The 12,948-nt window shown below is 51.8% G+C and overlaps 2 protein-coding genes across 2 annotated transcripts; one reads left to right on the top strand and one right to left on the bottom strand.

Annotated features, from left to right (window-relative positions):
• Positions 1-1,816: 1,816 nt before the first annotated feature.
• TGAM01_v205315 (elongation factor 3) lies at positions 1,817-5,312 on the top strand (the record flags this gene model as incomplete). The annotated part of the gene is made up of 3 exons (XM_018803298.1): positions 1,817-1,968; positions 2,232-5,188; positions 5,254-5,312. The coding sequence occupies 3 exons, from the start codon at positions 1,817-1,819 to the stop codon at positions 5,310-5,312; spliced, it is 3,168 nt and encodes a 1,055-aa protein (XP_018663336.1).
• Positions 5,313-6,027: 715 nt separating this feature from the next.
• Positions 6,028-9,084, bottom strand: TGAM01_v205314 (hypothetical protein; the record flags this gene model as incomplete). Its single annotated transcript, XM_018803299.2, has 1 exon — positions 6,028-9,084. One exon carries the CDS (start codon positions 9,082-9,084, stop codon positions 6,028-6,030), a length of 3,057 nt encoding a protein of 1,018 aa, XP_018663337.1.
• Positions 9,085-12,948: the final 3,864 nt, after the last annotated feature.

Here is a 12,948-nt window from a genome sequence, read left to right as displayed (position 1 = left end):
TGGCCGAGCGTGAGACGTGCGTTTCGATATCGACGAGGCGCTGCTTCAATCTGAGGCTGGCAGCACAGCGCAGAACAGACTGAAGACAGTTCGGAGCACATGCTAGCCCGGGACGGTTCTCCACGCCGTCCCAAATCTAGCCACTGAGGCTCGCTGGCTGTGACAACGTGGCGACAAAGCTGGACAGGAATGGCAGGCCGAGATTATTTGGGGAGTATCCTTTTTTCTGCCAACCCCACCGTCACCGCGAAGATGGACAAGGAGGGCAGCTGTAGGTCAAGTGTGACATCTCCAGTACTCGGCACGGAGTGTTATGCCCAGACTGACCACACACAGCGATACGAGGAGGCAGTAGGCAGAATGCACTGACAACGCAGCCGTCCTGTTGTCTTATTTTGCTCTGCAAAGGAGCTGGATGTACCAAATGGGAGCAGGTATCTAGTCCGGCGAAGCCGATAAAGTGCGAGAGCTTCTGACACCGCCTCGGTCCATGCATAAATCATATTTGTAGGTCCAACCAGAACTCGCAGCAGCGTTGCCAGCAGTACATGTCACGAAGGGCCAATGAGTGACGACTACAAGTACTGCGTACATGTACTTGGGCCCTTCGTAACTGGCAGTAAGCTTGGAGTAGCACCATCTTACCACTCCATATGCAGGGGCGGATCCGGCTGGGCGAGATGTGAGACACACCATCGGCCATAGGGGATGGCAATCTATCTTATAGCAATGCGTGGCGGCAGATCAAGGGAGCATTTTGCCCTGTCCCCCACCAGTCCCTACTTGCAGCATGACCGCGCCATATAGCCGAGTAGTGTACAGATCAGTGGCAGAAGAGCATGAGGCTTTTGGCGGCAAAAGCTGCAAAGACTGAACTCATTCGCCCCTGAATCTAGAGGAGGTATTCGCGATTCAGCCACTGCCAGGTAACGGGAGAAGGAGATGCTACGTTTGTAAAGTCACTAGAGTTTGGCCAAGGAGGATGCCTTTTCAAATAGAATTCCACAGATGCGAGAGGCTTGGGCTACGGCAGCCATTCGCAGTCTCGGAGTTGATACTTCGTTGACGCAGTATCTGTTAACTCTGTTCCTTAACACAATAAAGCAAGATGGAGAGAACTCTCAGACTTCAAACTCCGCCACTGAGGCCAATGCTGGGGTACAAAGGTACCTCTAGGGACGACTAGGGACCCCGTCGAGCGGCAAAAAAAAAAGCTAGAAGAAAAATTCGCTGCACATCGAATTCCTTCTGTTTCGACAGCCACAGCAATTTTTTCTCAAATTCTGTACCCAAACGCCTCACCGCCTTTGCCTCACCACATGTGTCATCCTATCGGGATTAGCGCGGCACTGATAAAGCTGATAAGCCCGCCTCAGCGCCCAATGGAGGGGCAGCAAAAAAATCTTTTTGGGCTGCCCGATTTTAGCGACACGCCCCGCGAAAAAAAAAAGTTGTGGATTCAAAGCTGGCTCTTGGGCGGCCGCAGCCTTTTAAAACTTGTCGCCCTCCCACCTTTTTTCCTCCTTTGATCTCACTACCTCCATCTCCTTTCATTATTTCTCATATTTGGTCGTCATCTCTTTCGACGAACCTCGGACTTGTATTTTACACAGTCCTTGACAAGTTGTTCTTTGGTTCCTCCCCATCGAGCAACGTCTTCGAAGACAACAACAGGCAGAGTCGAATCCTCCATCGTCTCTGTTGACTACTCGATTGAAAAGTCTTTACTGCCCTTGGTAGATATCGACAGATTCAAATCGACTTCGATTCTCTTATCCTCCGACTTTTATAACCCTATTTCTACACCACCGCCAATATGCCTAACGAAGGTGCCGAGTCCCTCAAGGTCCTGGACGAGCTCTTCCAGAAGCTCACCGTCTCCAAGGAGGCGGCGGACATTAAGCAGTCCGCTGGAGAGCTCGCTGGCTTCATCAATGGCCGCATTGATGACCAGGCCGTCCCTGAGAAGTAAGTTTGTCCCCAGCGATACACTCAAATTTTGGCATTACTTTGCTCTCTTTTTTCTCTCTTTGGCGGGGAAAACTTTTTTTGGCCTCTAATCTTCCTACCTGGCCAACGAGTGCCCCGCCACTCACAGCGGGGTTTCCGCTGGCTACCCCTCTATTCAGTGGCCACGTTAGTGGAAAGTTCACTGGGAAGAAAAGTTTTTTTTTGTCGCTGTACCGCCATATTTTAGCCGCCATTGATATTAACAGCGTGTTTTCCTGCAGGACCATCGACGACATCAAGAAGGCTCTCTCCAACAAGAAGGACGCCGCTCTCCGTGAGAAGGCCGCCCTCGCCGTTGAGGCCATCGCTTCCCACTCTGAGGTCGGCGCCGGCGTCGAGCCCTACCTCATCATTCTTCTGCCCGTTGTCCTTGCCGCCGTTGGTGACAAGATCACCGCTGTCAAGAATGCCGCCAACGCTGCTGTCCTGGCCATTGCCGGCGCCGTCAACGGCAACGCTGTCAAGGCTGCTCTGCCTTACCTGATGGAGTCCATCCGCACTGCCCAGAAGTGGCCTGAGAAGATGGCTGCCCTCGACTTCATCCTTGCTCTTGTCAAGACTGCCCCCGCCCCGCTTTCTTACCGTGTCCCTGAGTTGATCCCCGTCGTCTCTGAGGCTATGTGGGACACCAAGAAGGAGGTCAAGGAGCACGCCTACAAGGTCATGGAGATCATCTGCCAGCTGATCGTCAACAAGGATATCGAGCGATTCATTCCTGAGCTGATCAAGTGTATTGCTAAGCCCGAGAACGTCCCCGAGACTGTCCACCTTCTCGGTGCCACCACCTTCGTTACTGAGGTCCAGGAGCCCACCCTCGCTCTTATGGTCCCTCTGCTGGATCGTGGTCTCGCTGAGCGTGAGACTGCCATCAAGCGAAAGACTGCTGTCATTGTCGACAACATGTGCAAGCTGGTCGACGACCCCAACATTGTCGCTCCTTTCTTGCCCAAGATGATGCCAGGTCTCCAGAAGAACTACGACAACTTGGCTGATCCCGAGGCTCGTGAGAAGACCAAGCAGGCTCTCGACACCCTGTACCGTGTCGGTAACGTTGTCGATGGCAAGATCCCCGAGGTCCGCAACGATGGCGATATCAACGTCGTCCTCGCCAAGGTCAAGGAGGTCCTCTCTGCCCGCTACGCTTCTCTCCTTGCCAAGATGGGCCCTGTTGCCGAGTACATCTCTGCCATTGCTGGTCAGCTCATCGACATGAAGGAGACTGAACCTGTCGTCTGGGTCGAGAACCTTAAGCCCTACGTCGCCGTCATCACCGGCATTGACAACGCTGAGAGCACTGTCGAGACTCTCCGCAAGCGTACTTCCCCCGGCGCTGCGGCCGAGGCCGAGACTGAGGCCGACGAGGAGGAGGGCGAGGACCTTTGCAACTGCACATTCTCTCTCGCCTACGGTGCCAAGATTCTGCTTAACCAGACCCACCTGCGTCTCAAGCGTGGTCAGCGTTACGGTCTTTGCGGTCCCAACGGTTCCGGCAAGTCTACTCTCATGCGTGCCATCAACAACGAGCAGGTCGAGGGTTTCCCCAAGCAGAGCGAAGTCAAGACTGTCTTCGTTGAGCACGACCTCGACTCCGCTGATACTGAGATGACCACCATTGAGTGGACCATGAAGAAGCTGGCTGAGGCCAAGGTCGATGTCTCCAAGGCTGATGTCGAGAAGCGCCTGGACGAGTTCGGCTTCACCGAGCAGATGGTCCAGGGTGAGATCTCCGCTCTTTCTGGTGGTTGGAAGATGAAGCTCGCTCTGTGCCGTGCTGTCTTCGAGGCCCCTGATATCCTGCTTCTTGACGAGCCTACCAACCACTTGGACGTGAAGAACGTCAAATGGCTCGAGGAATACCTTGTTAACTCTCCTTGCACTTCCATCATCGTCTCTCACGACTCAAGCTTCCTTGACAACGTCTGCCAGCACATCGTTCACTACGAGCGCTTCAAGCTTAAGCGTTACCGTGGTAACCTGAAGGAATTCGTCAAGCGTGTTCCTTCTGCCAAGTCCTACTACGAGCTTGGTGCCTCTGAGATCGAGTTCAGCTTCCCCGAGCCCGGTTTCCTTGAGGGTGTCAAGACCAAGGCCAAGGCCATCCTGCGTGCTACCAAGATGTCCTTCCAGTACCCCGGTACTTCCAAGCCCCAGATCAGCGAAATCAGCTTCCAGTGCTCTCTGGGCTCTCGTATTGCCGTCATTGGCCCCAACGGTGCTGGAAAGTCTACCCTGATCAACGTGCTCTGTGGTGAGCTCATCCCCACTGGTGGTGAGATCTACCAGCACGAGAACATCCGTATCGCCTACATCAAGCAGCACGCTTTCGCCCACATTGATAACCACTTGGACAAGACTCCTTCCGAGTACATCCAGTGGCGTTTCCAGACTGGTGAGGATCGTGAGACCATGGACCGTGCCAACAAGATCATCACCGAGGCCGATGAGAAGGCTATGGACAAGGTCTTCAAGATTGAGGGTACTCAGCGTCGTGTCATTGGCATCAACGGCCGTAGAAAGTTCAAGAACAGCTACGAGTACGAGTGTTCATTCGCTCTGGGTGAGAACGTCGGCATGAAGAACGAGCGCTGGGTTCCCATGATGTCTGCTGACAACGTTTGGCTGCCCCGTAACGAGCTGCTGGCTTCTCACCAGAAGATGGTCGCTGATGTCGATATGAAGGAGGCGCTTGCCTCTGGTCAGTTCCGACCTCTGGTCCGAAAGGAGATTGAGACTCACTGCGCCAACTTCGGTCTCGATGCTGAGCTGGTTTCTCACTCTCGTATGCGTGGTCTGTCCGGTGGTCAGCGTGTCAAGACTGTCTTGGCTGCTTGCTCTTGGCAGCGACCCCACTTGATCGTCCTTGACGAGCCTACCAACTATCTGGATCGTGACTCTCTGGGTGCTCTGTCCAAGGCCCTGAAGAAGTTCGAGGGTGGTGTTATCATCATTACTCACTCTGCTGAGTTCACCAAGGACTTGACTGAGGAAGTCTGGGCTGTCATGGACGGCAAGATGACTCCTTCCGGCCACAACTGGGTCCAGGGCCAGGGTGCTGGTCCTCGTCTTAAGCAGGACGATGACGATGAGGAGGATAAGTTCGACGCCATGGGCAACAAGATTGTCAGCACCAAGAAGAAGGCTAAGCTGTCTTCTGCTGAGCTGCGAAAGAAGAAGAAGGGTAAGTTCACTATAAAACAATACCATGAGACTCTGTCCGCATTAACTAACTCTTTTACTCTACAGACCGTATGGCCCGCCGAAAGCGTGGTGAGGAGGTGTTCAGCGACGAGGATGACCTGTAAACGATTCGACATACCCCCTACATCACGGCATTTCGATGACGTCTACTCCTTTTGACGACTTAGAGAATGTTTTTTATTTTATTTTCTTTTTGTTTTAATTGTGATGAAAAATACGGATTGGTACAGGAAAAGTTGCGATGCGTTCTTGCGATGATTGCATGCTCGGGTTTGCCGATAGAGAGGGCCTTCTCAATAGAATGGAATGGCCTGGATGAGTGCGGGAAACGCATCTGGGGGTGGAGGACCCCCATGTTGTCATGATCTCTCGCGCCTTGGGCTATAGAGGGAAGGTAGACGGTAGATAGAACCCGAATAGACTTGAACAACCTCTTATATTAAACTTGGCTCTCCTTTACGTGGACCTTTTATGGTTATAAATTGCAGTTCGCTTGAAGTTAATCAAGTGCAAGTGTTATATATATGTGTGTAGCATATCTGATACTTGGAAGATTTCGTATACCTTTGCTTCTTCGAAAGAAACGCCTGCCTTGTCCTACCTATCTAGGTCAGTTTATTACCAGGGCTGGATAATGCCCATTAATTTCAATGTCCATAGAGCTATTTTCCTTAAATCTTTGTTCAATAAAGCATGGACTAAGCATAAGCACATCACCCTTTTAACGACGTCAAGTGCACCAGCTATCCAAGATAAATCTTTATGCTTTCTCTTTACATTTTATCTTTTATTCTAATCTCTTTCTATTCTTTTCTTTGTTCAACTCCTGTCTATTTTCAACCCCTCCATGAGATTCTCCAGCGTCTTCCACCCCTCGCTGTCTTCCCAATTGGCCTTTGCCCGCCCCATCACGCTGCGCACCGCACTTCTCGCTTTACCCTTCCACTTCTGCCCAATGCTCTCAACGTCGGGACCCCAGTTCTCCAGCACGGAGACCAGCTCGTCAGTTCGCTTGACGACTTCTGCCCACCCGGCCTCGTTGGACGTCCAGTCTGCGGAGGCGGATTCGCCATTCAAGAGGCCGCTGCCAGAGGCGCCGACGGCCGCGCGCCAGGCTCGCTCCGAGGCGTCAATGGATCCGGCATAGTCGCGCCGCCAGGCACGCAGGCGCGAAACGAGCGTCCAGAGGTCGGAACGGTTGGTGATGAGGGGGACGATTTCCTCTTCGATGAGACGCATGAGGAGGCGCTCGACGGAGCCGCGGGGGGGTTCGTAGACGCCGTTGCTGCTGGTGGAGGGTTTTTCCTTTGATAAGACGGTGTCTTGGAGGAGGGCGGAGAGGATGTCGACGTCGAGGGCGTCTTCTGTTTTGCGGATGCGGATGATGTGCGTCATGGCGAGGATGATGTCTGTGGCGGGGACGGGGTAGATGCGGGAGCCGAGGGTGATGACATTGTCCCAGATGCGCCAGTTGTCGTGTGCTATGGAAGCGCCCTGCTTGTAGGCGGCGAGTGACTGGGCAAGGAGCTTGTTGGGATCTCGAGAGGCGATTTTCTCCTCTGAGCCTGCAATGGCAATGTCGTCGTCCTCGTCGTCAAGAGGGGCTTTTGGAGCAGGAGGAGCCTCGTCGGCGTCTTTGGCCTTTCCAGGAGCAGTCAGCTCGCTGTATAAGCTGTACAGGGCGCTGCCGAGGTTGCTCCATGTTTTGGCACCTTCACCCCCCTCGGTGTCGTTTGCGCTGCTGATGGACCGGCTGTATGCCTCTGCCGCGTCTTCGAACTGTCCCATGCGCAAGCTGATATCACCAAGACGACTCCACATGTCGGGACTTAGTCTATTGACGCTGGTGGCCTTTTTGTATGCTTCCAGAGCCTTTGTTAGGTCTTTCTGGCCGATGTAGTACTCTCCCAGGGATCGCTGGGCACGAGAGTAGCGGTGCTTGGAGATCTCCCACGCACGCTCGTAATGGGCCGGATCGCTTTCGATGTCTCCTAGGATGCACCACAGGCGAGCAGCGTTGGGAGGGGGAGGTTGTCGCTCCACACCCGAATAATCAGCTGCTTTGAGAAGACTGACGTCTTGGCCAACGATTTCATCCTCTGGCTCTGATGAAGAAGGCGTGGTAACTCCGGTCTTGTTGAAAAGTCTCCAACGAATGATTCCCTTGGCCTTGGCTTCTCCGCCACTGCCTCGGCCATCTTCGTCCTCGGTAGCTGCGCTGCTGGCGTAGCAGAGGGCTACTTCCGCCCATAGTTTCAGGCGCTTGAAGATCTCAAGGGCAGATGTCATGGAGCCGATGCCAGCCCAGGCGTAGGCAAGCTCAGACTCGAGATGCCATCGTGGAGGGGTCGATAGAGCGTGGATGTAACGAAGACGAACAGGAGCGGGTGCGGACTCTGAGTTTGTTGCGGCGGGGAGGAAAGTAGTAGGCTTGGATTCATCAACAGGGGCGGCAGATTGGCCTGGGGCGGTGACCTGAATAGAAGGGACGACGTCTGATTCGTCTATGTCTTGAGATTCGTGGCTTGCCGGAGCGGAAAAGGTAGTGTCGGTGAGGACTTGATCGGCAACAGCCTGCAGCTGGAGGACACCACGTTCGACTGTCCTGCTCCTGTGGATTTCTACTCTTGAACGCACGAGCAGGGCTTGTGTGTAAATCTGCCAGTTGACGGATTTATCAGTTAGGACGCGGACAGCATAAGGTAGGATCTGTTCGGATGTGAGTTCATCCATAGGAGAAAAGGCATCCTTGATAGTGGCCTCGGTAAGAAGAATAATCTCGTCAAGGGCAGAAAGCTGTGGCTGGTCATCCGGTGACAGCTCGGATAGCGCCGGCGGCAAAGTCTCAGCTGCTGCCGTGTCCTTTACGCGCTCGCTTGCAAACTTAATCTCTTCTAGTAGGGTATCGTTGTTGAGCTTGAGAGAGTCTGGCTTGGCAGCTGCTTGGTCGTCCTCATCCTTAGTCTCTTCTAGAATAGCAGTATCTTGTTCGGAAGCGCTTCGTGCAAAAACAACCAGCTGGCTGATGTTGTGCTCTTGGAACCTGGTCCTCTTTCCCAGTGCACCGGATAGTGCATAAGCAACGCCAGTGACCTTTGCCGCTTCACTCAGCGTCTCCTTTGCCTTGTCGTAGCGTCCAAGCAGAATGTAGTTGTTGGCAGCCTCGACAAGGAACAACGCTTTCTCATCGCGAGTCCAGGTCTCTTCCGTCGCCCAGACCTCACTACCGATAATGCTTCCTCGTACAGCATCTATTTGGTTGCTGATTTGGGTTGCTAGTGTAGGAATATCGCTCCACTGTGAACTTTTCGTGAAATTTGATCCAGAGCCCAAGCTTGGCTGAGTGATGATTTTATAATGCCAGACGTTGACACGTAACTTCTCCCAAGCCAGGCTTCGTTTTGTTGAAGCTCCTTCAGTTGAAGGTAGCTCAAATACGTCTTTTGTCTCGGCTGTTAGGGACTGGACGAGAATGTATCTAGCGAGAGAGAAGAGCTCCAAGTGAGGAATGTAAGCATACGGAACAACGCCATCAACTTCGAGGTACTTTAAGCAGGCCCTTCTCAGTTGGTGCAGCGCGACGACAGAGTCATTAGATTCTGAGCGACTTGTGTTCCAAGCACTAACAAAGAGCTTCTCAACGGAAGCTGACTCGCTTGGTGGCAGAACAGGACCAGTAACCGTTGCTTGGAGGAAGGCGTCGAGAGCGGCCAAGCCTATGGCGAGGAGTTCTGAAGACGGATGTTGTGTCGATGCAGCTGAAGCTGACCCTTCTGAAGGAGACACGAGATGGGATACATGTGCCGTTATGAGCTGCTCCGCTACAGCACTGCCAACCAGCGTTGCCAGGGTGCTGCTATCGGACGTCGAGGCCATGGTGGGGGTTTGATATTCGCAGTTGGTGATGCTTTGACCGGCAGACAAAGCCGTGGCGATCGCAGAGCCGCCACGGAACTCGGGCACTGATGATATAGCAGACGAGACTAAGGTATCTGTATATATCTGAACTCCAGACAGGCGATATGTGGTCCGAGATGTCACTGGTACGGTATCGCGGCGATTCTTTTGTTTGTTACCTTTTTTGTGATTTTCGTTATCGATACGGCAACCTAAGGTGGGATGACGATTTTCAGCTTGAAAATTTTAGCGTGCGAGAACCCTTTTTACCCCACCTGTCACGATGAAGACGCAGGGTCGTTTGACTTGCATGAAGAATAAAGAATCTCAATTTGTTTGTGAATTTTTTATTTGGAAAAAATCACATTATATCATCTTGATGAACTTCAAAATCGTCAAATGCATACAAATTAAAGACAACGGTCGGATTTATCTGCTATTTGGGACTCAAATCTGCCACTTTACAGCGCTTGAATCTAAGCTGCAATTCTACTGAGGCAATGCCGAAAATCTGCTAGAGCTACACGACACCTCACTAGAATTCACGCTTTTTTAAATTCCTATCAACAACTTCTTGGTTCCTACTCTTGGTTCCTACTGTAGCTGATATAGAAATATTCCCACTTTCTAGGCTATATAACCATATAATTTCCCCTATACTGTGTTTCGTCTGCCTCATACCATCGTCGCTCTCATTCCAGCACTATTGCCTAGTGGGCTGTTTAGCCTCAATTTGCTTTCACCGACTTCAGGGTCTCTCTCTTGGTTTGACATGTGATTGTCCCAAGGCGGCAATTCACCTCCGGTGCTGCATCAATAGATTTCGAGATGGCCTCGCTTAGGATAAGAAGTTGTTCATTTCTTCCTATTTCGTAACGTTACTCCCTTTTTTGTTGAGGATTTAACAAATCTCGCCGGTCCAGACCGTTTCTACGCGCTGAGACAGCAGCTTTGTCCAGGTACTGGCAAGAGAATGCGCTTACTTGTACAACACGGACACTTTACTCCCTGGCCGCTTTTTCTCACCTAGATTTCTTCCTTATTTTCTTAGGACAGTATTTTGCCTGGCTGAATTTTTCTTCTTTTCTTCTTTTTGCCCCATTGCTCTCTACTTGAGGCGCATAGCTTGAGAATAGACCCACTGACTCATCAGTGCGCGCGCGAGTGTTTGTGTGTGTGGGCTTTAAGAATTTTTTTGCCTGTGCGAGTTTCCAAGCTGTGGTGGCGAAAGGCCAGTGATGCTCTTTGCAAACGAGTTCCAGCGTCAGATTATGGATATTATATGCGTTTTGATGATATGACTGTGATCAATCTCTATCGTCAATGCAAGAAAGATTCGCAACTCGATTCGGTTCAAATAGCCACGAGGTCACGCGACAAACAGGCAAAAAGATGCAAGGCACAAGCCATGAAATGAAAAGAGCAGCCAAAAAGAGAGAGGCGAGCGTTGCGCTGTAATTTACCGTTAGCGTCCGTTTCTTACGGCGGACTCAACGCCTATTGGTGCCTTCGCGTCGAAAAACCCTGGCGCTGCTCGAGGGCTGAAAAAACATGAAACGACGTCGGCGCCGTCTAATACGTATCGGCTACTAGGGACGAAATTTTGGCCGAAGGGGACTTTTTGCGGCACGGGCGCTGTCCTGCAGGCTGCACCTGATTGGTAGTACAGTGCGAAGATCTCGGCCCCGCCACTTATCGGCGCACATGCTGCGGGTACGATAGGGAAACTTGGCTGATGTGGGAAATTAGCGGCAAGCGGCGGTCTCCCTCAAGTAGAAGTCCCATACGGTGCGATAGTGCCGCTAAATCCGAGCGCACAGTGTTGTCTGCATGATGGAAGTTCTCCGGACTAAACAGCATTTGCTGTCCGGCCATTGGTGCGCTCCAAAAGGCGGAGGGTTCTAGCCCACAATAAAAAACAGCCTCTCAACAAAGTCGCCTTTTCTCTGCTGAATTATTGACTCTCGTCTCAGCTAGCCTTGCCTTGTTCTCCAAGACTCATGTGCAAAAGATGACGACAGTGATGGCCTCAGACATCTGAGGCTTGGCAGCTGGGCGGTTCCTCCTGACTCGCGCCCATCGAGCCTCCGCATGCAGCTCATTTATGCACAAAGTCTACTTTAAAGTATCCATGGCTGCGCAACAACGGCGGCCTTATTCTTGCAGGGTGCTCTAGGCACAGCCTCCCTTTTCCGGCATTCGGTCTAAGCAGACGAACTGTTGGGAATCGGCAGCTTCCAGGCGGTGACTAGAGGCCTCAAGATACGAGTATAATACGATATTTAGCAAGGCCGCTGGAGGACGCGATCCCGCACTGTATGCAAACTGTGCGACCAGGGACATTCTGATCGTCGATAGCCGCTAGTCTAGATGCGAGTCTAGCCACAGACAAGGCTCTGGCGGGGTGACGTCATTGTGAGCTGCGACGAGATTCCTTTTGACGGAAGCAGGTCAGACCAGCCGCTCAACCGCTTTCGAGAAAGTAGATACGTATTTTTGGGAAAACGCCATCAAGATCTCTTTTCGACGACATGCAACTTTATATTCGCAGACGTATGCAGCCACGATCTGAGCTTTTCCAGATCGAGCGGATGGCTTGAGTCCAGAACCCTTGGTCGCGTGGCCGGGACGGTGACATGCATCGATTGCACAGTGCCCAGCAAAAACGCTGCTGCTTGGAGCAAATGCTGCAGAAATGGCATCCAGAAACACGCCTGTTTGCCTGGCTTTTTTTTTTTTTTTTTTTTTTTTTTTTCATTCAAAACGATAGACAAGATATGTAATTGACTGCAACAGCTAAAAATGCCATTGTAGCTTACGGCTGCTAAATATCAAGACTACGCCTATCAGCTATTTCTGTCAGATCGGTGAGGTGCGAATTTTCGACTCTCGATACCAATTTCGATGCTTTTAGCTTCAGACGGATGTGCAGTCGATCCCAGGGTTCTAGGCTCGGACATTTACCTAGGTACGGAATGCAGGCTGCAGCAATCATTTTTACCTATACCCTTATGCCTAACCTTGCTTCGAGCTGAAATACGTTCCAGCATTCCATGCCGAATTCGCAGCGTAACACAAGGCAGTATGGCCAAGAGAAGCCAGATTGGGGTATTTGATGTTCAATCAACAGCTATGCATAGTGTAATAACCTGATATGGCAATTATCTGTAAGTTGAAGTTGGGGACGAGTCATTGAGATACACATGTGACTTCCTTTGGCGTCTCGTTGATCAGCCATACCTTGACAGAGGGGGGGATGCTATAGAATACTTGGGGGTCAAGGATCTTCGTCATTTTCCATGAGGATTTCGCTGGCTTTTGATCCTGGTCGATACAGGTAAATCCTCGACCATCTGTACGACACTTCAAGGAAGCTCGCGTGTACGTACCGGGCACTCGACCGATATTTGTTATCTGATTATAAAACAGTCTTCCAAGCCTCTTTATTTTTTTCATACATTCTAATTTCTTGCCAGATCTCTTTGCTCTCCGATGTCATCAAACAACCGCTAGCCCACCAAGGCTGTGTACCACGAAAACAGGGACGGACATGTACAGCACCGCAATCTGGCACTGTGCCCTCCCCCTGGTCGCTTTCTGGATCCTTAGCCCCCTCCTCTGTGGGTGGCTGTTCGTCCCGTTCAGTCTAAGCAGGGCCTAAAGCCGCTAACTCTCCTCTGGCGTTGTCCTTGGCTTCTCCACCAAGAACGACAATGGCAGGGGACGCGAGCAGCGAGCACAGAGCGACTCGCCAGCTCTGGGTCAAGAGCAGCTCCTCGGGCTTGCCAAGACGAAGAGCAGAAAATCGCCTGAGATGATATTGGAAGCGTTTCTGGTTCGGCA

Source organism: Trichoderma gamsii (genome assembly GCF_001481775.2).
Source record: "Trichoderma gamsii strain T6085 chromosome Unknown Scaffold_16.2, whole genome shotgun sequence".
NCBI classification, from domain to species: Eukaryota; Fungi; Ascomycota; class Sordariomycetes; order Hypocreales; family Hypocreaceae; genus Trichoderma; species Trichoderma gamsii.
This window is presented reverse-complemented; position numbering and strand designations above follow the sequence as displayed.